The sequence below is a fragment of the Berghia stephanieae genome, chromosome 12, assembly GCF_034508935.2.
Source record: "Berghia stephanieae isolate SIO BIC M18660-M18661 chromosome 12, UCSD_Bste_1.3, whole genome shotgun sequence".
Classification (NCBI taxonomy): domain Eukaryota; kingdom Metazoa; phylum Mollusca; class Gastropoda; order Nudibranchia; family Aeolidiidae; genus Berghia; species Berghia stephanieae.
In genome coordinates, this window is record NC_088371.1 from 29704559 (window position 1) to 29730523 (window position 25965).

A 25965-nucleotide genomic window follows, 5' to 3' on the forward strand; every position below is an offset into this window, starting at 1 on the left:
TCGTGAAAATAATATCCGTTTAAGTTTATTGTGACATTTCATAACATTAGTCAATAATCAATCGTAGATTAATATCTAAAAAATCAAACAAGTCAATTTCGACTAGACCTGTAAATGAGCTCTATAAAAATTGACTGAAACTCTTCGACAAACTGAAGATTCAATTATTTAAAAAAAAATAAGGGCATCATTGGAGAGGAGAGTGATAAAAACAATACATTAAAATAGTGGGTGTTATTTCTTACTGGAAGTATGACTGCCATAATTTGATGTAGAAGGAATGCTAAATAAGCATGTCATTCATATAGGTAAAGATGACTTCATCAAAGTCATATTCCTGCCTCTGGAATTTTTTTTGACATAGTCAGAAAAATAATCACCATTATCATCTTTAACTTCTAGCCATGACCAATTGAATTTATTCCTCACACTCACATCTTTAACTTTATCGATGGGCGATGCTCGACAAGTCTGAATTGCGATCCACAACAGCTCAGCCATTGTGAGAACATTAGAATAATGTAGCAATGAACAAACTTGATTTTCAATCAGTAAATGACAGAGAAAAAAAAAACTTAAATATATATGACTTCTGGCCAATACACTGAATTATTAAGTAGAAGTGAATTATCAAGAAGAAACTTCGGCAGGCGTAGCGGAAAAATTCAAAGAATCGAAATTAAGGTAAATCGCCACAAAACAGCAAGCTCGCTTGGGCTTGAGCAAAAACAATGGCAGAAAACGTCCTGATTTGCACGGGAATTAATTAGGCTACTTACCATTGTTCTTATAATCAGGTACTCAATCAGTGAAGAAACGGTCAACCAGTTTGTTTACAATGTGAGGCAATCGAAATGTGCTTTGTAGCAATCTATCCTAATCTAACTTTCGATTTCCCAAGGTGTCTCCATCATCTACTAGAGATGTTACTTCCGGCATTCGCATTTTATTTTTTTTTATACTTTTAAACCCCTGCTTGTAATTGTGGTCAATTTTGGCTTAGACGAAACAGTGAAATTTATCGCTCGGCGGCTCAGTTAAAATTGGCTACCGTTGGGATCACGACAGGTTGGAAAGTGAAAAAATAATTTAATGAAGGCTGTGTGAAATTACACTGGGATGTGTTCAGCCACGCCAATTCTAAAAAGCGCCGCTTAGCCTTGGCAATAAATCCATCGTTAATATTAACGGCTCCCATGAGCTATGCGTAGCGTTATGGAACACTCCTAATTACTTTACGGTCATTCGACTACGATTTGTGAATTCTTTCTTTCTTCACTTCTTTCTTTCTTTCTTTCCTTTTTTTTTAAATATTTGAATTTGACAAATTGACTGATTTCAGTTAATTGACTGAGAATTTACAGGTCTATATTCGACATCAGGGCTGCTATTCGTGAATTTTTGCCTGTTTTAAAAAGACGTGAGTACACATTACTGCAGTTTCCCAAGCCAGCACACAATTGTCTAACCATGCTTTGTTAATTTTTCACTTTCGTCTTGTGCTAGATAAGATTACAATCAGCACTGATGATGACGAAAACTGAAAGAGGAGGAACATTTTGAACGATTACCTTTAAACCCCATTTTTTAGCAATTGAGATTCTTTCTTTCTTTCTTTGTAACAGTTTTACGGTGTGTGCGACACATTTGGGTCATTTCAGCGCCAGTAAATAAAAAAGAAGAAAATGGAATAGTCACAGTTTCTAGATTTACGATTTCAAAGCACACAAGAAAAAGTAAGACAAAGGGGAAGGGTTGAAATAGGGAACAAATGTAGATTCCAAGAGCACACTATCACTGTACTTAGTTTGAGATCACCTAATCCAGACACAAACACTGGTCCCCACTAAGAGGAATACACTCAAATGTTTACAAACGGATGTATATATATATACACATATACATATATATAACAAAATAATAGATGCAATGAGACACTACAGAAAGATGATTTACAAGGGGAAAAAAATCATCCAAAACTAAATTTATACATTTGAATGTTTCCCTCCCAGTCAAGGACAGAAAGCAACTCGAAAAACAGACCCACGGGGTTAGAAGACACACTGTGACCTCCTGTCCTGCCCATCGTAGGAGGTCGAAGACCCCACCCAGGAACAATTGAGATGATAAACTGCCATTGAGACTCAAGGTAAATTCTGGATAGTGGGAAACTGCACCTATTGTTCCAGACACACATCAAGTCTCTCAAACTAAGAAATTAAGGAGCAGGCAACGGTGTAAGATAAAGATATAAACACATGTGTATGAAAGGTGCCAGACAAAACAAGAAAGAAAAATGCAAGAAAAAAACCATCCCCAAAAAATCAGTGGATTGATTTTTTTGGGATGGTTTTTTTTTCTTGTATTTTTCTTTCTTTCTTTGTTTGGCACCTTTCATACACGTGTTTATATCTTGAACACGTCTCTCACTGCCAGTAAACTTGATTGGGGGGGGGGTGGGTGGGTGGGTGTCATTTTTAAAAAGGAGGAAATTCTGCCTCTTGACTCCAAAATTGTGGATTTCTGCGAATCCAAGGAGAACCATCAGCACCGATTAATCTACAGTTGTCTCCCCTTAACCACATATTGGATAACCGCTCACTTTGCTTATTTTCTTCAAAGTGAATATTAAGCTGCTGGAAGCGGTGGACTGTAAAAATTAGTGAAAAAAAATATGAATATGAGTTTTTGAATTTTCCGACTTAATAAGCCAAGACAATTCTGCAGTCTATCTGGATATACCATGATGTATTTTATCTGTTTCTGATATTGGCTGAAGAAGGGGTTTGAGCCTGAAACATTCCGTATTTGGTATTTTGTTCTTTTTTTGAAGCGGTTATATTCATTTTTGTACACTACTTGCCACACTTAATCAAACAAAATTGTGAGGTGATATGGACAAAATGTACACATCTCCTAATGAATTTTGTAGTCTCAACATTAATTGTTTCAAATAAATATAAATATAAATTGTACGGCGGCAGATCGTTCAGTCACGTCGGACCTTCCATCTGGAACTCTCTTCCTAAAAGAATAAGAGAAGCGAAGTCCTTATCAATATTTCAATCAAAGTTAAAACACCATCTCTTTGTTAAAACACATCTTGATTAATGCAGCTTTGTAATTTGACCCCAATGTGAATGTTAATTTAGTTCATGTTATTATATCATTATTTTATATTATTTCCGTATTTGACATAGCATGTGGATGTATTATAACATATCTTGTGTTAATGGCTTTATGTTTAGTTATTACATTGTTGTATAATGATAATATTATGTTGATGTAGTAGGTATAATATTTCATTTGTATAATAATGTCACTGTATTATTGTTTCGCGCATTGAGCATCACCAAGTGATGAAAATGTGCGTTATAAATGTTATGTATTATTATTATTATTAAATATCTATTATTATTATGGTTATTTCATGAAAATTAGGATTTTTAACATTAATGCATATTCTAATGTCCAAATTACTTTGTTGTTCGAGTGAAGCATCCTATCAAAAGGATATCAAGCAATTTCTATTGTCCATTTCATGCTACATATACTGAGATATAATAATAATAATCATAATAACAATAATAATAATAAATTAATAATAATAATAATAATAGTAAAAAGTAATTTTTTTTCACAGACAAATATAGAAAGAAAATGGTAATTTCAATTCGAAAGCCTGACACATGTGCAAGGATTTCCAATATCACCTCATGCATTAAAAAAAACTATTTTACAATGGCTCTCTTTAAACGAACACTGCGCTTAATCTAAACATTTAACCTTATTCTCAAAGATGGGATTATGTGATGTAAATAATACGTAAATAATGTTATACATCTATAAGGTAAAATTATTTACATTTATCCATATAATCTTTTGCTATCTCACACAATTCTCCTCCGAGGCAAAAGTTTGAAAGGGAGCAGCCACTGTTTTTATACTTTTTGAATCAATATCTACATCAATACATATCATAACCAAGGCAGGAGTTATAGGAATATCTCATTAATGTCCTTGTGTTTTTATTGGTTTTTCTTTTAGTTTCTTTCATGGTTAGAAAACTAATTGATCATATCCATTTTTAATCGAGACCGAACCACTGGTAAGATTATTACTCACACTCACTTCACTCATACCCCCACGTTGGGGGGGTGGGGGGGGGGACTTGTTGTGGGTTGCAGCCTTCACAATGCGGCACCCTTCATCTTGGTCATCGGCCTTCTCTATCACCTTGGTAAACATCAAGGATTGTGATACACCGTTTTTATTTAGCTGAAAATCAATTTTGTCAAACATCGTGATTATGTAACGGGGCTATAACATCAAATTATAGCTTAAATAATACATTAAAAACTTTTTATCTTCTACTTCCCGCTCCCTGATGACAGACTTTATCATTGGTTGTTCATTGTACTATTGACTTGTCTCAAAATTCCGACCACCAGGTCACTCAAAGTCTGAAAAAAAATATATATATATATAAATAAACAAAATGTTCATCCAATCCAATCTCCTTTTGTTATAAATATGTGAGATACAAGGTGTCCCAGAAGTTTGGAACCAATAAGAAAATAGTTTACAGAGAAACAGACAACACAGCTAAGCATAGGATGTCAGCAAAAATAAAGAGAAATAATTCAAGTTTTGTTAAATGCAAACCAGAACTTGAAAAATGGCTTTACACATTTTTATCGATTTAAAAAAATACACACATATCCGTAATTTTCAACGTGTCCCAGGTTTGAAAGATTTTGCTAAGACGAGGGTCACTTAAATCGATTGATAATTGAAGGACAAGTTTTCTGGCAAAATTTCTGAATATATGTTTTTCAAGAGTACAGCAGTATAGAAGACATAGCGAGAGTAACATCTCCACCCACTATGGGAGATAAGAAGTCCCCATCCTCACCTAACTTTTATTGCTGTGAGTTTGTTTTTGTTCTTAAGGGTTTTACAGCGCTTGCAACATTTTTAGGTCATACCAGCGCCAGTAAAAAGAGGAAAGTGAAATAGTAAAAAAAGAAATTCTAGAATTACAACTAACGCACCTAAACAAAAGTAAGACAAAAGGGAATTGAACCAAATATGGAACAGATGTAGATTCCAAGAGCATACCATCAATATACTTAGTTTGAGATAATCTAAAGTCTCATCCAGACACCAGCACAGAATCCCACTAAGACGAATTCAATCAAATGTTTACAAGATATATTCAAAACAAAAATATTACAATCAGTATATAACAGAAAGTTGATTTACAAGGGAAAAAAATATCACCTGCCTAAACTTACACTCTGGCAAGGGTCAGGACAAAACCAAGTAATCTCATTCCAAGACAATGACAGAGAGCGAGCCAGAAAACATCGGGGGAAAGAAAACACAGCATGTGACCACTTGAAGACCACGGGAAGGCAAAAGACTCCAAAGAAAAACATCTCACCAAAATACAAATGTGAAGTAAAAATCATATCCAAAAAACAGAATCCATTTTATATCAGCTGTCTGGTAAAATAAAGTACCATAACCAACCAACATTTCCATTCATTAACAGACTTGCCAAATTTACATAGAAAAAATTCAGGAAAAGTTTTGGGCAAAACTAAGATTTAAAGGAAAATGTGATAATGATGACTGGTGGTGGTGGTGATAGTGGTAAAGATGATGATAATTCTGATGATAAAAAAAAAAAAATTTTTAAATGAGGAAAATATGGTGGAATCTGCATGAAGTCAACACTCATAAGTTACCTTCTGCTTAAAGTCAACAACATCTTTTATTGGCCCCAAATTTTCTGTTCTTTATCTAAGTGTGTTCCATTGATTGATAATGGGTAAAGTCAACCTTGCTTAAAGGCAACCAATTATTCTTGCCTAGAGGTGTAGACTTTATCAGGATTCCACTGTAGTGGGAAATTGGGGAAATCAGGAATGAGAATAAACATCAGGAATTTCTCCCCAGTAAATGTGGGAAAAGTCAGATCAAGGAAGATCTAAGGATATTGGAAGAACAAAGACTGAATCTCAACACCATTGAGGAACTTCAGGCGCTGTACTGTCCCTCCAGGAAATTGCGGTGCTTGTGGCTGATTTTTCGCCGTCACCACAACGGGACCGCAATTTTGACAATTGCTGCAATTTTCCATGTTCTGGAGTCACATATAATCATATAATGCTAAACATAGGAAAATACTACTTCCATCGTCACACAAAACTATTAAAGATTTTACGAGTAGCTTCCCTTGACAACACAGGAAGTAGATAATTCATTGTTTTCAATTGATTGACTCATCCCGGCAATTTATCATCCTCTAGTAGGCTTTTGTTGGATTTGTGCTGAAATTGAGTTTGAGTTGTATGGAAAAAAAAAATCGATCATGATGTCTAATCATTCAGCAATGAATGGTTCCAAGACAACAGCCTGGGACCGACATAGACAATTTCTAAAGACAACTTATGTGTCTGGGACGAAACTTTTCTGTAACATCGTTTTAGATCATCAGAGAAAGTCATCTGTCGATCATCACATGCCGACGGATAAGCATGCCACCAATGCCGAGCGCCTAAATTAACTAATTCTGAACAGCCAGGCCCATCAGCCAAAAAGCAACGCACCCTGGACAGCTTTCAGGGACCTGACACACTTTCTGCTAATGGTAAGTAAGATTATTTGAATTTTTGCTCGGTATTTTGTTGTATCGTCCTTTGAGCCTTGAGTTTGAAACTAGAGTCTAGAGAAGAGAAAATTAGAAAAGTGTCCGGTTCAATGAGAAAGGTGAATTGACGATCAAAGACAGCCTCAGTGATAAGGCAAATTTATGTCATTTGTTACCCTCCATATGACTTTATGCTATTTAATAATAGTTTTATTGCTAACATCAATCTATTATATATATATATTTTTTTTTATTATGGGTGTTTAATATACTATCATAAACATAGATTCATGGAACTCGGAAATAGAAAGTTTTTATGGCAGGTCCCCTCGATCTCGTTACTCCCGAGTTCCACTGTATTATTATGATGTATAGATGTACATGGAAATATAATAATAATAATAATTATAATAATAATAATAATTATAATAATAATAATAATAATAATAATAATAATAATAATAATAATAATAATAATAATAATAATATTTTTTTAAATTTATGAGCTTTTCTACCACATAATTGTTAGGAATCCATGCATTTGTGTAAAAGTGTTGGGTTTTTTTTTCTTCAAAATCTCCTGGTGGCATCCCATGTATATACCTGGCATATTATTTCTTTTTTGTGTATGCAATGTCAATATCAATGTAATTTAATGTAATTTATGGACACAATACTGTATAATACATACCAACTAAAATTGGTGGACTGTGCTTGTCGTAGAATTAAAGCAAGAAGAAATTATTGTGTGCTGTTTATTGAAAACAATGTCTTAAATTTGCAATTTTTCCTTGCAATTTTTGCATTTTTTGCATGCAATTTTTTGAATTTTGGGTGCAATTTTTGGGGTTTTCATTTGCAATTTTCCGCGGGGACAGGCTGTAGATGATTGCTTCAGACGGACAGTATTGGTTAGGACGAAAGCACGACCCGGTGAAAGCAGCTGAGATGTCCCAGTCCAATGACAGAAATAACAATGTGAAATTGTTACAACGCCACTGTCACATTATCTCATTCATCTTAGTGTTTCATTCATCCTGTTTTGTTGATAAAGGGGGAAACCTGAAACGTCCATTTGATCTGTCTTTGTAATTAAATTGAAGCTTACATTCAATTTCACATTGTTATTTATTTCTTCGAGCTTCGAGCAGCAACATTTACACAGTCCGATAACAGAGATGCGAGAGGCTCATAAGCCAAGTAGGTCAAGTCTACATAATTTATCAAACACTCACTCTGGGCTTGCAATATTCCTCTAGCCAGCTGAAGACACAGGCCGACAACTCAGCAAAATTTGCCACAGAAATGGATGCATTGAAGGATTGGAACAGGGAATCCATTGTACTTCGGAACTGGGGATGAAAAAGACATGAAGGAGTTCTATAAAACAAAAGACTAGTCAAAGGCAACAAACAAAATAAATAAATAAATAATAATAATAATAATAATAATAATAATAATAATAATAATAATAATTAATAATAATAATAATAATAATAATAATAATAATAATAATAATAATAATAATAAATCTTTATTGTCCTAAAAGAAAGTGGCAATTTGTCATTTGGTTACACATCTATAATAATACAATATATTGACATAGACACACACACATATGCACACAGGGTTTGAGACGATCTTTTTTGGAATCGTGGATAGCTCATATGGTAGAGTTACGCTCTTCCTGGCCGGGCGGAGTTGTCATACCATAAGGTCGCGGATTCAAACCCCAGCCACTGAATTTTTATTCTCTATTGTCTTCTGGCACTTTCCTACTCACTTTATCTCTTGTTGTCTGGATTTTAAGTGATGTATTATGTTTTCCTTTTTGTTATTGGCTGAAGAAGGGTTTTGAGGCCGAAATGTTCGGTATTTAGTATTTTGATCCTTTTCGAAGCTGTTATATTCAATAGCGGTTAGATAGGCGACAATATGGTGTAATTTTACACACATGACCCCACTTGCATCAGATATGAATGGTTACCTGGTATTAGCAGTAGTGATGAATACTGCAAGACTGATAGAACAAAGAGGACACCTAACAGTCAACTTAAGCTGTGCACTATAGAAACTAATGACATAATGCAGTACAATTCACCTATTAGTCAATCTTTCTTTTTTGTTTTGGTCTCACACTGTTATGTTTTGTTTTTAAGGGTTTTACGGCAGTTGCAAACATTTAGGTCATATCAGCGCCATTCTAGATGTACAATTAAAAGGACTCAAGGAAAAAGTAAGACAAAAGGGAATGGTACAAATAGGAAACAGATGTAGATTCCAAGAGCACACTATCAGTGTAATTAGTTTGAGATCACCTAAAGGTTTCACCCAGACATAGCACAAGATACCACTAAGAGGAATACACTCAAATGTTAAATCATATGTTAAAACAAAAATTTCAGTACATAACAGAAAGATGATTTAGAAGGGAAAAAATATCATCTCCCAAAACTAAAACTATACATTCAACTGTTTCCCTCCCAGCCAAGGACTCCAGCCAGGGTCAGGACAAAACTAAGTAATCTCTTTCCAAGACAAAGACAGAAAGCATGTCGGAAAACAGATATAGGGGGATAGAAGACACAGTAAGTGCCTCCCTGCCCACTATGGGAGGTCAGGAACCCCACCCAGTTGCATCAGCCGTGAATGAGTACCTGGTATTAAGCAGTAGTGATGAATACTGCAAGACTGATAGTACAAAGAGGACACCTAACAGTCAACTTAAGCTGTGCATGATAAAAAGTAACGACATAATGCAGTACAATTCACCCATTAGACAATCGTTTCTTTTTCTTTTTTTTGGTCTCACACTGTTACAATGCAGTCGAATCTGCATAAAGTTGACACCTTTTATTGGTCCAAAATATTTTGGTTTTTAAAACTGAAGTTTTAACTCACTCAATCCCAGAGATATTTGCTACTTTTCAAAATTGGAAAAAATGTATTAAAAATGAGCATGTACATAGATATTTTTATTCAACTATCATTACGTGTAAAAATGAAAAACATTAGATTTGATACTACACCTATAATTTGTCTCAGAAAAATTAAATAAATAGGCATGGGGTAAAAGTAACCTCGGGTATACCAACGATATATTCGGTATTGGGGTTGAGTGAGATAACAATTAAAGGAAGAAAGTAGTAGCCCTTCAGACCCAACAGACCCGTAAAGCCGGAGTTTATCCCAGTGTCTATAGTATAAAACGGACAATAGCAATTTCTTGATACCCTCTATATAGGATGCTAGTCTATTGTAGAGGACTTTTCACCAAAACTAACAAAATTGTGCGGCTATGTGGTCTATTGGTATGATACTCAATTTCGGATTGGAAGGTCCTGAGTTTGAGCCTCGCTCAGCGCATTGTTGAGTCCTTAGAAAAGACTCTTCACTCACGTTCTCTCACCATACCCAAGTGTAAAATGAGTACCTGGCCATTAACAATGTTGTCTCTGTCTGAAAAATTGCAATATCGCTTAACAGGCATGGTGCTACGTTCTCCAAGTTACGTGTTGCTGTTGGTCAGGGGCCCTTTATAAAGCGCTTTGAGCATGTTTAGTGGATATTGCGCTATATAAAAGCTCAAATTTGCTTGTTTTTCTTCTTTTAAATCTAAATTGTTGAATCGATAATGACTTCAAGTCAACTAATCTTTATCAAGAATTCCAGTGCATACAGTCAGATACTAATTCATACAACGTAGTAGTACGAAAATCACACTGATGGTGCTAATTAAGCATACTTTACTTACCACTTGAAACTTGATTTCATCTGAAACGTGCTGCTCTCCAGATGTCGGGGCACTCTGATGACTCTTTACAATGTGCTCGTAGTTTCTAAAAAAAAGAAAATGAAAAGGTTGAACATAAAAAATGATTAAACAATGTATACGTTAGATTTTGCCCATTAAAAAAAAACAAAATGATTTTAGCAAAGAAAAAAACCCCACACTTGAGCACTTATTTATCACAATATCCACTAAACAAGCTCAAAGCACTTTACAATAGGCCTGCCTAGTACTACGAAAAAGTAGTAAAATTACAAATTTTTGGCTCTATCTCTAGAACTGCATACACGTCTTTATTAATAAATCTTGTTTAAAAGGAAAGTTTAGTTCCTTAGAACCTATAGTGAGGACTTTTTATCATTTTTGAATCATGATGAGGCTAAATTATTATAGTGACTTTTTTTTTTCTTCCCTTGGAATTACGAATTTTAATTTGTCTTGTTTATTTCATTTCAACATTAAAATAGTATTTTTACAACCCAAGGCTTTATAAAGCCTGGTATGAATAGCATTCTGTGTGGCTATGAAGTCTAGTGATATGACACTCGCCTTTGGATTGGCAGGTCCTGAGTTCGAACCCCTCTCTGAGTGGTGCATAATTCAGTCCTCAGAAAAGGCTATTTACTCACATTCTCTCACCCTACTCAGGTGTAAAATGAGTACCCGGCCATTAACAGAATTGTCCGTGTCAAAAAAAAAATTGTAACATCAACGTACGGGAGACATGTCTCGTCCTACATGCTAAGTGTTGCTGTTGGCCAGTGACCATTGTTAAGTGCTTTGTGCAAGTTTAGTGGATAGTGCGCGATAGAAAAGCTCAATTTTTTGTTTTTGTTTTTTTTCTTTACATTGTGATTTATTACCACTCACGCCTTCATAATCTTGAGAGCCATCACCTCTTTTCGAAGGGACTCCAGTTCCTCTTCCTGCTTCTTCTTCTGGCTATTCAGGAACTGCATGTAATCGATGGACTTCTGGAGGATGCTTGCCTTGCTGATCTTCTGGGCTCCGAGTCCATCCGTCTGCTGACAAGTGGGCACGATGGACTGAAGCTCGTCATAACCTTTTTTGATCGCATCTCGACGCTTCTGTTCGGCCACAGTGTGAGCCTCTCTCCTCCTGTCTTTGTAGGACATCAACTTACTGGACTCGCTGTCTTCATCATCTGAATAAAAACAAAGGGAGTTTTAATAATTAAAGGAAGAGAGAAGCAGTCCTTCAGTTAGCATGAAATGGACAATAGCAATTTCTTGCTACCCTTTAGATAGGATGCTAGTCTAACAGATGTAGCTACTCAATCACTGCTGGGTGAACTACGAGGTTGGAAAAAAATCTCGACTTCACCCGTAATTGATCTTGGTCCCTTTGCCTGTGAAGCGAGTGCCCTACCAACTGATTCAATCAGGACCCCAAAAGGAAGAAAATCCTTGAATCCAATTTCATGTACCTTCATAAGCAATGTACACCAAGTCAACTGTTTTTTTATACAATTATCATTACTCCAACAGACCTGCCAAGTACTATGAACAATTTCGTAGAAATACAAAATTTTGGCTCCTGCTACAGAACTACATTCTCTTCTTTGACTCGATAAATCTTGTTGAAAAGGAAAGTTTAGTTCCTCAGAACCTATATTTAGAACTTAGGAGCATTTTTGGATCATGCTGAGGACAAGTTATTTGTTCCTAATGCTATCTATTTAAAGTGGATTTTTCTTATTTTCCATTGGAAACTACGGAGTTTTGAAATTTCAAGTAGGCAGCACTGCTTGCATATCTAATCTTCTACCAGTGAAATTTCATGTGTTCCATTCTACAATTAGAAAAGAGTGGCTACATGTCCATGAAAAAAAACAACTCTCTCTATCCTCTCCATATCGAATTAATTTTTTTTTTTAATGACCTATTTTAGCACACACAAATACAGATTTTCTTACTGCATCAATTTGGATCTTTGATGTCTCATAAGATTCATCTCCGTCTAACTCAATTTCCATAATTGTATAATCCTTTAAATAAATAAATGTCTATTATTATTGATAGTTTAAAAGATTCGTCTTGATCTCTTTTAATTTCCACGATAATAAATAGCATTTCTATAGAGCATAACCATGACGATGTCTATGATATAATATCTAAAATAAATAAAGGCCTGCACGAAATAAGCCTATATTTAACAGAAAATATTGCTAATTCCCCACTAGTTACTATAAAAATATTTTTAAACATTGTCACTGTCATTCATGAAAGATATACATGAAGAGTGGTTTTCCAAAACTCCCTAACTCTTTTTTCCCATTTTGAGATATTGAGGATTATTTCCTCTAAAATCTCTCATTCAGTCTATTTTTTTTTATCATATATCTAAACTTCAAACTTCGCTATGTGGTCTTGTGGTATGACACTCGCTTCCGGGGCGTCATGTCTCATTTTACATGTTACATGTTGCTGTTGGTCAGGGACCCTTTGTAAAGTGCTTTGACCACATTTAGTGGTGAATGCGCTATAAAAAAAAAGCTCAAGCTCAAATTCATACAAATCTAAGGAAAGTCTTGTGCCAGTTGATGCTTAAAATAAAATGTATGTTTCGGTTTATCTCATGGATGGAAAATCTCAAAAAGTAGAAATTTCGACTTAACGAGTTTTGGAAACCCAGCCTTTCTTGAGAGACATTGACTTTTATAATTTATAGCCAATTATTTTCGAAAGTTATATTTTCTAACAGTTATTACACCTATGGTAGTTCATAAATTTTCAAAGAACATAACTCACCAGATCCATGCGTGGATGAAGCAGAAGATGTGCATCCGACAGCATGAATGGAGGAGGTACTGGAGGTTCGTGAAAAGGAAGAGATGTTGTGATGAGAACCACTAGGGCTGGATACACTATCAGCTTTGTGGTCCATTTCTACTCAAGATTGTCACTTGTGGAAAGAAAAAAAAGAAAAAAAAAAGAAACAAATGAGGTAACTTTGTCTTTATGAATTTGGAGCAATCTGTGTTCTCAGACATATCATTTATAGAAATTTAAGTGAGCTTTTAAGTGAGTGAATATAGGTATTAAAATTGTCCAAACTATTTGGGAGCCTCTGTGGTGTAATGGTAGCACGCTTGACCAGTAATCAGAAGGTCTGAGGTTCGATCCCCTGTCAAGGTTGACTGATATTTTGGATGATTTTTTTTTCTTGCTTTTTCTGGAACATTTCATACACACAGAGGTTATGAGCTGAGTCAATCTGATTCCTGATAGGAGCAAAACAGAATTTCTTCTAAACTCTTTTTCTATTTCTTTATTAGTTCCACCCTCTTCCCACTCCAGCATGTTCTCTCTTTCTCTCTCTCCCTCTTCCCACTCCAGCATGTTCTCTCTTTCTCTCTCCCCCCCCCCCCCCCCCCCACTACCCTCACATGTTTGCGCATTAAGTTGGAGATTAAGTCCGAATAGCCATGGGACACTATTCAGACTCTAGTCCGAATAGCCACTTTGAATCAAAATTGGCTCAAATTTATTTTTAAAGAAAAATAAACAGCTGATCTATTAATGAACTGTTACGGATACAGTGCTTAGTTTGTCTAAAAAGGGAGAAATCCAGTAAGCTCCTCGGTCTAGCATCTCTTTCAATAAGTAGTTTCCCTGTGGATCTTTCGTCAGGTGTTATTTATTCAATTTGTCAGTATAGAGGCGTTTAAAAACTCTAGAACAAAGCTTGAAAGATTAGTGAAATTTAAAAATGTCTAACATGACCATTGTTTTGGTTCTCCACCACCATTTATCTTTGAAGTATTGCGTATTGAAAGGTAGTGCAAAGCATTCATAAGGTTTTTATTTCTATTAGGGTTAGCACGAGGTCGGAGGATTTTTTTTTTCTATTAGGGTTAGTTATAGGTCTTAGTGAAGGTCCTAAAGTGTGTTTTTCCTATTAGGGTTAGTTAAAGGAAGTAGGTTTTATTTTTTCTTTGGGTTACTTAAAGGAATATTTGGGTTGTTTCCCTTGCCCTTAGCATGAGGAGCTTATGGAAGGCCTCCTCTAAATATAAAATGGATTTGAGATTTTTGGATATCAAAGTTAATACGAAGTGCTTATTCACGGTAGAATCACTATTTGCAGTACTAAAAGCGCTCTCCCATCTCTGAAAATTAGTCTTTGTCCTCTCAGTGAACACAACACTGTATTTTTTGTTCAAAATGGCGTGTTGTCGAATGGCTTGAAGTTGAATGAGAGGGTGTTAGTTTGAGAAGGAAAGAAAAGGAGGGATGATTGAAACATTTTGTGAGACTTAGAATTGAGATTTTGAACGGTTCAACTTTTTCACTCAAGTCTGAAACTTGACAAGATCGTGTTTTGTTTTGTTTTTGTTACCCCAATCCAATCCATGAAAATTTCTGTCCCCACCTCTCGGACTTGAACATTCGTTCACATCTTGAAATCTATCAGCTTATCTGTCAGCTTACTTTAATGAGAACACTTCCTTCCCCGTTTATTGTACTTTTTACAGTTAGTTAAATATATTAATATATCTTATAAAGGTTCCATGGATCTCTCTACCTCTATCTCTCTCTTACACACACATACACACACACACACACACACATTCTTGCCTTTGCTCATGACTCGTATCTCAGTGTTCCTGCAAATAATAGAAGTTACCATCAATAAACTACCTCTACTACTACAGCTACCACCACATCATCATTACTACTACTACCACAGCAACCTCCACATTGTTATCAAAACTATAGCAACAACCACCAACTTTATATCATCACCCTCCTCATTGTCATCATCGCCACTACTATAACTACAACCATCATATCATCATCCTTACTACCACTACCAAAGCTATCACATCATAATCAAAACTACAGCAACTGCCACTACCATTACATCATCATCATTATCCATATAGTCATCATCACTATCACTACTACATCATCAACACCACCACTACAATCACAACCACCACATCAACACCACCATCACTACACAACAACAGGCGCATCGTCATCGTCAATGAAACACAAAATAATAGTAATATTTTTTATAAATTAATTTTGTTAAAAATATTAAAAATAAATAAATAAATAAATAAATAAAATAAAATAATAATAATAATAATAATAATAATAATAATAATAATAATAATAATAATAATAATGCAGTTTATTTATATTTTGCACCCAATCCTCTATACAATAAAGCTCTAGGCTCGTAGGCTTCTACTGCAAATACAGAACGAACCCGCATTTGCAGTACTACTAACTGTAATAAATGACATCTACGATTTGCAGTACTACTGCGATTATGAAAAGGAATGCTATCTACTATTCGCAGTACTACTGTGAATACAGGAAAGCATTCTTTGCAGGATTACTCCGAATAGAGGAAATCACAATTTTCATTACTACTACGAATAACGAAAAGGAACGCTATCTACTATTTGCAGTAGTACTGCGAATAGAGGCTAGGGTGGCCAAGTTGATAATATATCAATCAATAAGCCAATAGATATATTTGGAAGGCTTTCTCCACACCCCCCCCCCCCACCCCCACTCTCTCTCTCTACTCACTTGCTAACCTATTAAATATTATATAATATTATAGGCAGGACTTCTTTAGTTTCACAGCACTTTTATTATACTACTTAAGCTTTTAGCCATTGTGGAATTTCATTTAGCTGCAATGTCCAATAAGAGATAAATTTGATCTTTAGAAATGGTGAGATTGTGTCTAATTTCAAAAATATTTTGCTGAGTCAGTTATCTTTTATGACTCCCATGGACACCACTGAGTTACTATTCAGTTTCGTGGATTGCAACTGGTGGCAAACATCACGTTTCATCTGTCACTAGCTTGAATCTATTTTACACTTTTTAATTCTATCCTATACTATTGTAATACAATACATGCATAAATTATAATAAATCCATTTGCAATATTTCAGTTAGAATTCACTGACTTTAAAGCAGCACGATTAAAGAACAAAGTGCCCCAGTCCATATTGTTTTATTACGTCACTGGGAATCCTCTATTTTAATAATCGCTATTTTTTATTCAGTTTGATATCTGGACATCAACTAATTCACATCATGCTTTGTGACAAATGCTAACAGCGGATATAGGCCACTATTTCATTATTTCTTCCTTTTTAGGGGTCTCAGCTCATATCATCGACTATTTTCGATATGTACAGTGATGTCTACTATTTTTTACTGTTAAAAATATTTTTACAATTGGTGTTTTTGATTTGTGATTTCTTCTCTTTTATTTATATCAATATCACTATAAAGGATGGGAGATGGGGGTTCGGCGGGGGGGGGGGGGATAATTTTTTTGTATTTATTTTCCAATGGGACTTTTGCCATTCACTGCTACTAGAAACTCAAAGATTGAATAAAAATCGAAGTTGGGGAGTTGAAAAATGGTCCTTTCTTTATTTTCTCATACATATACCATGCCCATCCTTTTTATTAACCCGCTCAAAAAATCCCCTCTATTAGGTATTTATATATTCTTCTCCTTTCCTCCACGATCAATGATCCATGCTTATGGCTATCATTATTCACAGACACCTGTCTGGGAGTAACGAAAATTTGTTATTCCCAGTCACCTGTCTGGGAATAATCAATTTTCGTAATTCCCAGACAGGTGTTGGCAACAAGGTTTTATTTATGCAAAATGCCAAACTAGGCGTGAAAAATACAAAATATTCTGAAAAAAATGCCAGTGAATATTTGTGTCCCAAAACAGTCAATATCAAGTGATATTTAACACAAGATGAAAGTAAATAGTGATCAATGTCAAATCCAGCTTTAAAAAAAAAACAAAACAAGTAAATGGATGAATGAAATTTCTTTTGTCACTTTGAACTGAAAACGTCAAACTGGCAATTCGCCTTTTTTTTTTCAACCAGCAAGAAAGTTGTTAATCATCAAATCTGTTCATAGTCCACCAACCATAAAAATTTCACTGTTAACTTTATTGATCATCTTTTGTTTATAATTTGTTCATTCTTACCACAATTTTGGGGATATAGATGATGGCCGGGAATTTGTTTATTTCGCGAACAAATTCCTAGGCCAAGGTGCTGTTCGCCCCAAAGCCCAAAACTGACAACACCTGTTTTTTCCCCTGTCTTCTTCATACAAGACAATACAATTTATTATCACACGTCCACAAAACTAGATCCAACAACATATTCTAATCAGAGATGTGAATTTTAAGATACATTGATACCGGTGTGGACAGACAGCTCAATGGGTTAGACCACCTTTCATTTTGCTCCTTTTAGCTGCACAGATTCGAATTTGATCGCTTTACCCCCCCCCCCCCCCTTTTTTTTTTTTTTTTTTTTGTTTTTTTTTGAGCTAGTCTATTCTTTTATCCTTTTTTGTTTGGCCTTGTTCCGTTTCTGAGCATGAATTTCTTTGAATTGTTTTTATTTAAATTTTTTGTAAAATATTGTATTTCTCCTCTATCTGACCATTTGGTCGCTCTCTGAATATTTCTGTTTGCTTTTTAATTATTTATTCTTTTTAGAATATACTTTTTGAGATCAGAGTGGGGATGAATATGACAATTTGCTAGAAAGGAATAGACCTGTAAATGAGCTCTATAAAAATTGACTGAAACTCTTCGACAAACAAAAGATTCAATTATTTTTTAAAAAATAAGGGCATCATTGGAGAGGAGAGTGATAAATACAATATATTAAAATAGTGGGTGTTATTTCTTACTGGAAGTCGGAAGTCTGGAAGTATGACTGCCATAATTTGATGTAGAAGGAATGCTAAATAAGCATGTCATTCATATAGGTAAAGATGACTTCATCAAAGTCATATTCCTGCCTCTGGAATTTTTTTTGACATAGTCAGAAAAATAATCACCATTATCATCTTTAACTTCTAGCCATGACCAATTGAATTTATTCCTCACATCTTTATCGATGCTCGACAAGTCTGAATTGTGATCCACGAACAGCTCAGCCATTGTGAGAACATTAGTAGAATAATGTAGCAATGAGCAAACTTGATTTTCAATCAGTAAATGACAGAAAAAAAAACTTAAATAAATATGACTTCAGGCCAATACACTGAATTATTAAGTAGAAGTGAATTATCAAGAAGAAACTTCGGCAGGCGTAGCGGAAAAATTCAAAGAATCGAAATGAAGGTAAATCGCCACAAAACAGCAAGCTCGCTTGGGCTTGAGCAAAACAATGGCAGAAAACGTCCTGATTTGCACGGGAATTAATTAGGCTACTTACCATTGTTCCTTACAATCAAGTACTCAATCAGTGAAGAAACGGTCAACCAGTTTGTTTACAACGTGAGGCAATCGAAATGTGCTTGTAGCAATCTATCCTAACTTTCGATTTGAAGGTGTCTACATAACGGACTTCCGGCATTCGCAATTTACTTTATCATACTTTTGAGACTCGCCAGGTAAATGTGGTCAATTTTGGCTTAGATGAAACAGTGAAATTTATCGCTCGGTGGCTCAGTTAAAATTGGCTACAGTTGGAATCACGACGGGTTCGGAAAGTGAAAAAATAATTTAACGAAGGATGTGTGAAAATACCCAGGGAAGTGTTCAGACACGCCTTTTATAAAAAAGCGTCGCTTAGTCTTGGCAATATATACATCGTTAATATAAACGATCCCCATGAGCTATGCGTAGCGCTGTGGAACACTCCTAATTACTTTACGGTCATGGACTACGATTTGTGAATTCTTTCTTTTTTTATTTATTTATTTCTTTCCTGTTTTAAAATATTTGAATTTGACAAATTGACTGATTTCAGTTAATTGACTGAGAATTTACAGGTCTAAAGGAACTAGAAAGAGAGAAAGATAGAGAGAAGAGAGAGAGAGAGAGAGAGAGAGAGAGAGAGAGAGAGAGAGAGAGAGAGAGAGAGAGAGAGAGAGAGAGACAGACAGACAGAGAGAGAGAGAGAGACAGAGAGAGAGTTTTTTGTTTTTTTTTTAAAGAGGGGGGAGGATGGATGGGACATTTATCCCTTGCAATGCTCTGTAAAAAGAAGACTGAATTAAAGATTTTAAAAAGTGGCGGGACCAGGATTCTGGTAAACCTTCCAGGGCAGACGACTTAACCATTCGGTCATGACACCCAATTCGAAGTTGACACATATGTAACAACTGATTTATTGTTGGTTAATTTTATGTTTTTATAGATATCTTATCAACTTTCCTTATTTCTATATGCATTTTTGGAAACATTCCATATTCTGGAATATGGATAATTGTTTAAAAGAGTGAAGTTTCAAATATGTGTCTGGGAATAACGAATTTTTGTTAGGAAAAGACTATTCGGACCCGAGTCTGAATTGCTTTCCGAGGCAATCCGGACCCCAAGTCTGAATTGCTTCCCATGATAATTCGGACTCGAGTCTAAACTAAATAGAACTCTGTGGCTAACCAGGGTCGAGTCTGAATAGTCTCAGATGGCTCTTCAATTCGAAATACTGCAATACAATGCGCCCGAATGATGAACTTATCATTAGTGAAACTCTCAGTTACTATTCCATTTGCAGTTATAGAAACCTAAACACACACACACACACACACACACACACACACACACACACACACACTCATGAGTATCTCTAAAACGTTAAAAACAGAATCATCACACACACACAAACACACTCCCCCCCCCCCCCCCCCCCCAACAACCATTTCCACAACCAAAGAGCCGGAGGCTTTTTCTCTTTGATCTCGTATCACCATGTTCTCCTCTGCGTCCAGCCCTCGGTCATTTGTGGGTTACCCCCAATCCCACTACCAGTTGATCATTTTCTCTCTGTATGCAACCAGTGCTTATTTTATTAATAGTCCAGTATTATCTAATAATATTAGTATTAGACAGTACTCTGCACCTACCCCAATGGCAGGGCTCTATTACTATTACATGGTTTGCTGCCAAGAATCGCCTCAGTTTTTATATTTAAAAAAGAGTTAAGATACTGCCTTTAGTCAAAGACCGACCCATACTGCCTTTTAAATAAAATGCTCAATGCCCTAAGACATATTATTCTCCTTTCCCCGCACTTTTTCACGGCCGCAAATGGCAAAACATATAATGTAGATATGTCATGCATGTATCTTTTGCAACATGCTCATGGCAAATCAAATAAATCTTCCAATCATTACACAAAGGCACTCTTTTATCTATGTGAGGGCAAGTTGATTGTAAACGTTAACAACAGCGACTACAATTGAATCTCCCTAAGACACGATTATTTAGATCTATGTTTTGTTTGTTTGTTTTAAGGCGCTTGCAACACATTTAGGTCATACCAGCGCCAGTAAAAAGGGAGAAATTGGATAGTAAAAAGTTCTAGAATTACAATTAAAACCCCAAGAAAAAAGTAAGACAAAGGGGAATAATAGATCACCGCTTTTGAAGATATCATCTTTGGGAGTTCTAAAACGTGACTTGCTCGCTCACTCGCCCTCCTACCGACTGACAACTGACAACTGAGAACGAGCAGCTTACCCCCACCCTAAAACGCTTCACTTTCGACCCAGCTTCCACTTCTGCCGACACTTCCTGTTTCTCAGACAGGCTCAACAGGGCGTTAACGAAGCCTGGCAGACTACATTCAGGGCGTCGTTCGTGAACGTAGCCGCTTTGGAATTATTAACTTGTTCTTGTACAGTTTCCGAGTAGAAAGTTAGTAGTAGTAGACTATGGCTATGCCTTAGCCAGACCTCTTCTCTGTGCGGCTATGTGGTCTAGTGGTATGACACTCGCTTTCGGATCGGAAGGTCCGGGGTTCGAGCCTCGCTCGGTGCATAGTTGAGTCCTTGGAAAAGACTCTTTACTCACATTCTCTCACAGTACTCAGGTGTAAAATGAAAATGAGTACCTGGCCGTTAACAGTAACAGCGTTGTCTTTGTCCGAAAAAAATTGTAATAATATCGCCTAACAGGCGTCATCTCTCGTTCTACGTGTTACGTGTTGCTGTTGGTCAGGGACCCCTTCTAAAGCGATTTGAGCACGTTTAGTGGATATTGCTCTATATAAAAGCTCAAGTTTTTTTGTTTCTTTTTTCGGACTTAACTTTAACTAGGCACTTGCAAGAAGTAGCTCTCGCGAGTTGAAAACAGGCGAGGATTTTTAAATGCTCATTCTTCTTTCTCAGTGGAATGAAATGGCATGTATTATATATCATTGGAAAGGGCATAAAATTTTACATACAATGATGCTAATATTATTATCTTCATATAGCATGATTTTGAGAAATCTTAGCTTAAAGAGAGTATATGTGTCTAAACGCTTATAACTTTTAAACCAGAGATAGTCCTTCTTAATAAAAAAAAAGTCCTTCGAGATACATATTACAGTAGCTTCTCTAAAAATTTCAGAGCAAAATATGTTTGCACTCAAAAGTTAGAGCTCCCCAAAAAACAGTAATTGGCCTCGATTGTTTACAGAAGCTGCCGTTTTCTTATACTGATTCACTTCCTGTCGTCTGCTGGGTTTGAGAGATAACTTCGTCAATCCACATCAAAACTTTACATCTTTATATCTTACAAAATATTCCATTTATGGAAGTTATTTTTGTTTTAAATTATTCAATTAATTGGCGTTTTCATGTCCATGCATTCATTTTATAATTTACAATTCTCTTCCTTTTTTTTCCGATTGATTTTTCACTGTTGATTTTGACGTTTTTCATCCTTTGACGGACGCCTGTCCAATTCAGGAGAACGGGGGAGAGGAAGTTTTTAAAATCACCTATTTTCGACATTAATACCACCTCAAACATTTATCAGTCCATATCTCTGCTTTTATGAGGTCTATTTTCATTTTGAAAAGTTCAAAGTGAACAACTAAATGACGCCGATTCAGTGGTGTATTTGGTCTATCTACATGTGAATAAATATTTAATTGTCGAATTTTCCAAAATTCCAATAGTAATAGGCATAGGTTTCATTTCAGCTGTTTCAGCTCTAACCTATACCTTTATCTCTCAATAAATAATTATTTTTCTGTTTGCAATGTATTACAGAGATGTTGAATTACCACATGTAAAAATTTCAAAGTTGTATCTGAAGTGTCTGAAGCCGTTTCTGAATTATTCTTGATTATCCATTGGGTTGCTGTGTTTTGGTCACATATTTTCCTATTAAGCTTCTATAGAGATTTTTCACCACATAAAAGGTCATAACTTTTTAACTAGTTGAGATAGAGCGATAATTTTTTCACTTTTGTAAATGTTTCACTCCCCTTTATTTTCTACGCTAAATTAATACCTAGAGAGGTGGGCCTTTGGCCTACCAACCTCCGCTGCACGTCCAACTCACCTTGAGCATGCATTCACGTAAAATATAAAGATTTTTTTAAAAAACCTACCTCTGTTTCAAAAACTAGCATCTTTCACCTTTCTAAGAAACATTTTGATTTTTCAGAACTTTAGTACGTTAAAAAATACCGGCCAATCTGACCCGTTGAGTCGAATGAAAACGAAATTTTGTTGTTTACACGGTTCAAAGGAAATGCCGTAAAAAACCTTAATGGACTTCCTGTGTTGTTTTTACAGTGTCACGTGACCGTTTTGAGAAATTTGTCATCTGCTACCAATAATTAGACCGGTAGGGGGTAGATATTTTCGTTGGAGCAGAGAAAAAGTGAGTATTATTTCTTGGACTTGTAGAGAGGCAGTCAAGTTTATTGAATAAAAGAAAAAAAGGCCTTTTTACTGCACTAATGCACCAAATTGCATACCTATCTATGGACACTTTGTTCCGTATCTTTTTCCCAATAAACTTTTTTAAAAACCTGGGGCCAGGGTTGCTAGTTTGGCCTCCTGGTGGCCAAATTTGAGAAATTTGGCCTTCTCCCAAGCCATTTGGCCTCCCAAAATTTGGTTTGGCCACTTGGCCTCCTGTAACCAACTTTTTGGCTTCCTCTGACTTTCCCCGTTATATCGTTTTACTCTGGTACCGGTAAAACTTATTTTATTTGGCAATCTAAATATCTAAATGCAACACGTGCTAACGCCACAGATTGCATTTGCTAATGCTTCTATATATACGTATTTTCCTTATCCTATCTAAATTGTTTAACAAATCTAAAGAGTTTTCGCGAGGCTAAGGTGGGTTTGGTGGTATTTGGGCTCCTGTCGAGGAATCTGGGCTCTTGCTATAGCTAGTTTGGTCTCTTACTCAAAAATGATCTGGCAACCCTGCCTGGCTAGGCGGTACCATGATAACAGAAACGATACCCACACGATTTCGCGAGGAATTAATCATGAAAACAATTAGGATATAATTTCAACACAACTTTTGAAATTCATCAAGGATTGTCCATTACCGAATGTTTTTTGATAGAAAACAAATGCATCTTCAAATCTAAACTGCTTTTGACGGTAAGCGGTAAGTTTTTTATTTATTTTTCGGTCCAAACGAATGATTTATCCTGGTATAGAAGCTAAGTATTGGTAACACCGGCGCAGCTCTCTAGACGTCTATATCACTATTTTGAAAAATTCTTGCAAGTGCCTACTTTAACTTAGTACTTGAACTGAGGAAGGTCTTCCTTGAACTTGAATGTACTGAGGAACCGTAATAGATCGTCATAAATACAATTCATTAATTTTCCCCAAAAATACGAAATCATCCATTAGCAATGGTCTACCTTTGAATTAAGTGGATAAGATAAGCTCATCGTAAAGTTATCTTTCATCAGTGTTTACAAACGTCAGCCATTTTAGTGTTCACGTATGAAGCTGGGCAGGAATTGGTATTGGAACTTGAATACTTACTTACGATACCAATAATATGGATACTCGCGTCACATTTGTCATAAAAATATCAACAAGATAGGAAGTGAGTAGGAAAGTACCAGCAGAGATGACAGAGATAGAAACGTCGCGGTGGCGATGGGGGCACGAAGCCGCGAGCTTACTGGGACACCTCCGCCTGGGCGGGGAGATCGTGACTTTACCGTATGAGATATCCACGACTCACGACCACCAAAAAAAGTCGCTCCAAACCTATCTAGTGCCACTCTCCCCGACTTCTTGAGGTCACGAGTTCAACACACACAAAATATTCCACTGCCAGTCTTTAAACAAAACGCACATCGGAACAATTAGATGAACGGAACGACCAAGGAGAGAAATAAACAAATTCCCATAAATATAACATGATTATGAATTAGGAGTTTGACAAAGCCTGGAATCCTACACCAACCAAATTAAAAAAAAAAAATGATATGCGGGAATACAGAGAAAACACAATCGTTCCACACCATTTGTTTTACTATCAATTCCAATTAAACTCATATTGAACTAAGAAAATGTTATGTTCCCGTCATCATGTTGTATTGGATGGTTTAAATGCGATATCAGTTTGCTTCCAATACTTTAGGTTTATGACTATATTATACGTAATACGTATTATCATATTGAATGAGATACTAATTGTTTCATTATGTCTCCTTCAAATGACATAAAATCAAGCATCATATTATATATCCGATTATAAAGTCGGTAACCAACTTGATATCTGTAAATCTTTCTTTGTGCCTTCTGCATCTTTATTTTTATTACCATTATTATGTATAAGGATGTTGCTTTTTATTTTCTTCAAAAGTTATATATATATATATATATATATATATATATATATATATATATATATATATATATATATATATATATATATATATATATATTTATTTATTTATTTATTTTTAAATTATATTTTATTTTTCTAAATAACACACCTGCCCTATTTACTATGACCTCAAAATTGTCTTGTACTTTTTAAATGATCTTTTGCCTTCCCATAACCAATAATGATGAGAGATAAAGGGAATAGCGATGTGGTAGATGAAAACAGAGAATAAAAAATATATCACAGTATCATGAGCCAAACTGATCGGATGTCACCCATCGTCTAGCTGTATATATTGAGAGAGAGAGAGAGAGAGAGAGAGAGAGAGAGAGAGAGAGAGAGAGAGAGAGAGAGAGAGAGAGAGACTCATACACATTACGCATTCTCATCAAAGTCACGGTTCCTGATTGGACGCCAAGAGTAGTTGCTGAAAATACTCTCGTTTGCTCCTCGTGCATAAGGAAGTCGTCGATGCTACCATTAAGTTATGAATAAGAGCTAGGCAGGCCTATGATCGTTGAATATCTCTTATAATTTAATGTGAATTATATCAGACTGTTTTGTATGATATCGTTCACACTGAAAAGTTTTTGTTTGATCATTTTTGTGGATTTCCTTTTTATTTCCTTTTATTTTGATTGAAACAACAGAAGGGACTCCATAACGACACGACGTCCATTTCTCATCTTGAGTCTTAAACTGAGAACAATCAGTACTGAGCACTGTCAGCGACCTGATGAGTGTTAATGATAGCAAATTGATCCATGAATAGCCTGTGAATACATAACTTTGTTCAGCTGAAGCATGCTTGGTTTTCTTGCTTTGGACGGCGACTACAATTTTTTTAATGGCGCCAAGCAAGGTTCAT

At 35.6% G+C, this 25965-nt stretch overlaps 1 protein-coding gene and 1 long non-coding RNA gene across 2 annotated transcripts in view; one reads left to right on the top strand and one right to left on the bottom strand.

The window, feature by feature from the left end:
- Nucleotides 1-24218, bottom strand: LOC144958157 (max-like protein X). The gene is made up of 6 exons (XM_078889918.1): nucleotides 24115-24218; nucleotides 13220-13373; nucleotides 11319-11613; nucleotides 10413-10497; nucleotides 7894-8010; nucleotides 1-4463 (listed from the first exon to the last, which is right to left on the bottom strand). Exons 2-6 carry the CDS (start codon nucleotides 13353-13355, stop codon nucleotides 4401-4403), a joined length of 696 nt encoding a protein of 231 aa, XP_078746044.1. The 5' UTR covers nucleotides 13356-13373; nucleotides 24115-24218; the 3' UTR covers nucleotides 1-4400.
- Nucleotides 23669-25965, top strand: part of LOC144958158 (uncharacterized) — an 8518-nt gene continuing 6221 nt past the window's right edge. Inside the window, exon 1 of the long non-coding RNA XR_013642372.1 lies at nucleotides 23669-23852. This is a non-coding gene — a long non-coding RNA (uncharacterized LOC144958158). The remainder of the gene's footprint in view (nucleotides 23853-25965) is intronic.

What these genes read in the sequence shown, in the direction of transcription:
- LOC144958157 (XM_078889918.1), bottom strand. Translation starts at nt 13,355, where the DNA reads ATGGACCACAAAGCTGATAGTGTATCCAGCCCTAGTGGTTCTCATCAC. An exon ending in TTCATCCACGCATGGATCTG is followed by an intron (nt 11,614 to 13,219) that starts GTGAGTTATGTT and finishes GTTTTTATTCAG; the next exon opens with ATGATGAAGACAGCGAGTCC. An exon ending in GCTCTCAAGATTATGAAGGC is followed by an intron (nt 10,498 to 11,318) that starts GTGAGTGGTAAT and finishes TCTTTTTTTTAG; the next exon opens with AAACTACGAGCACATTGTAA.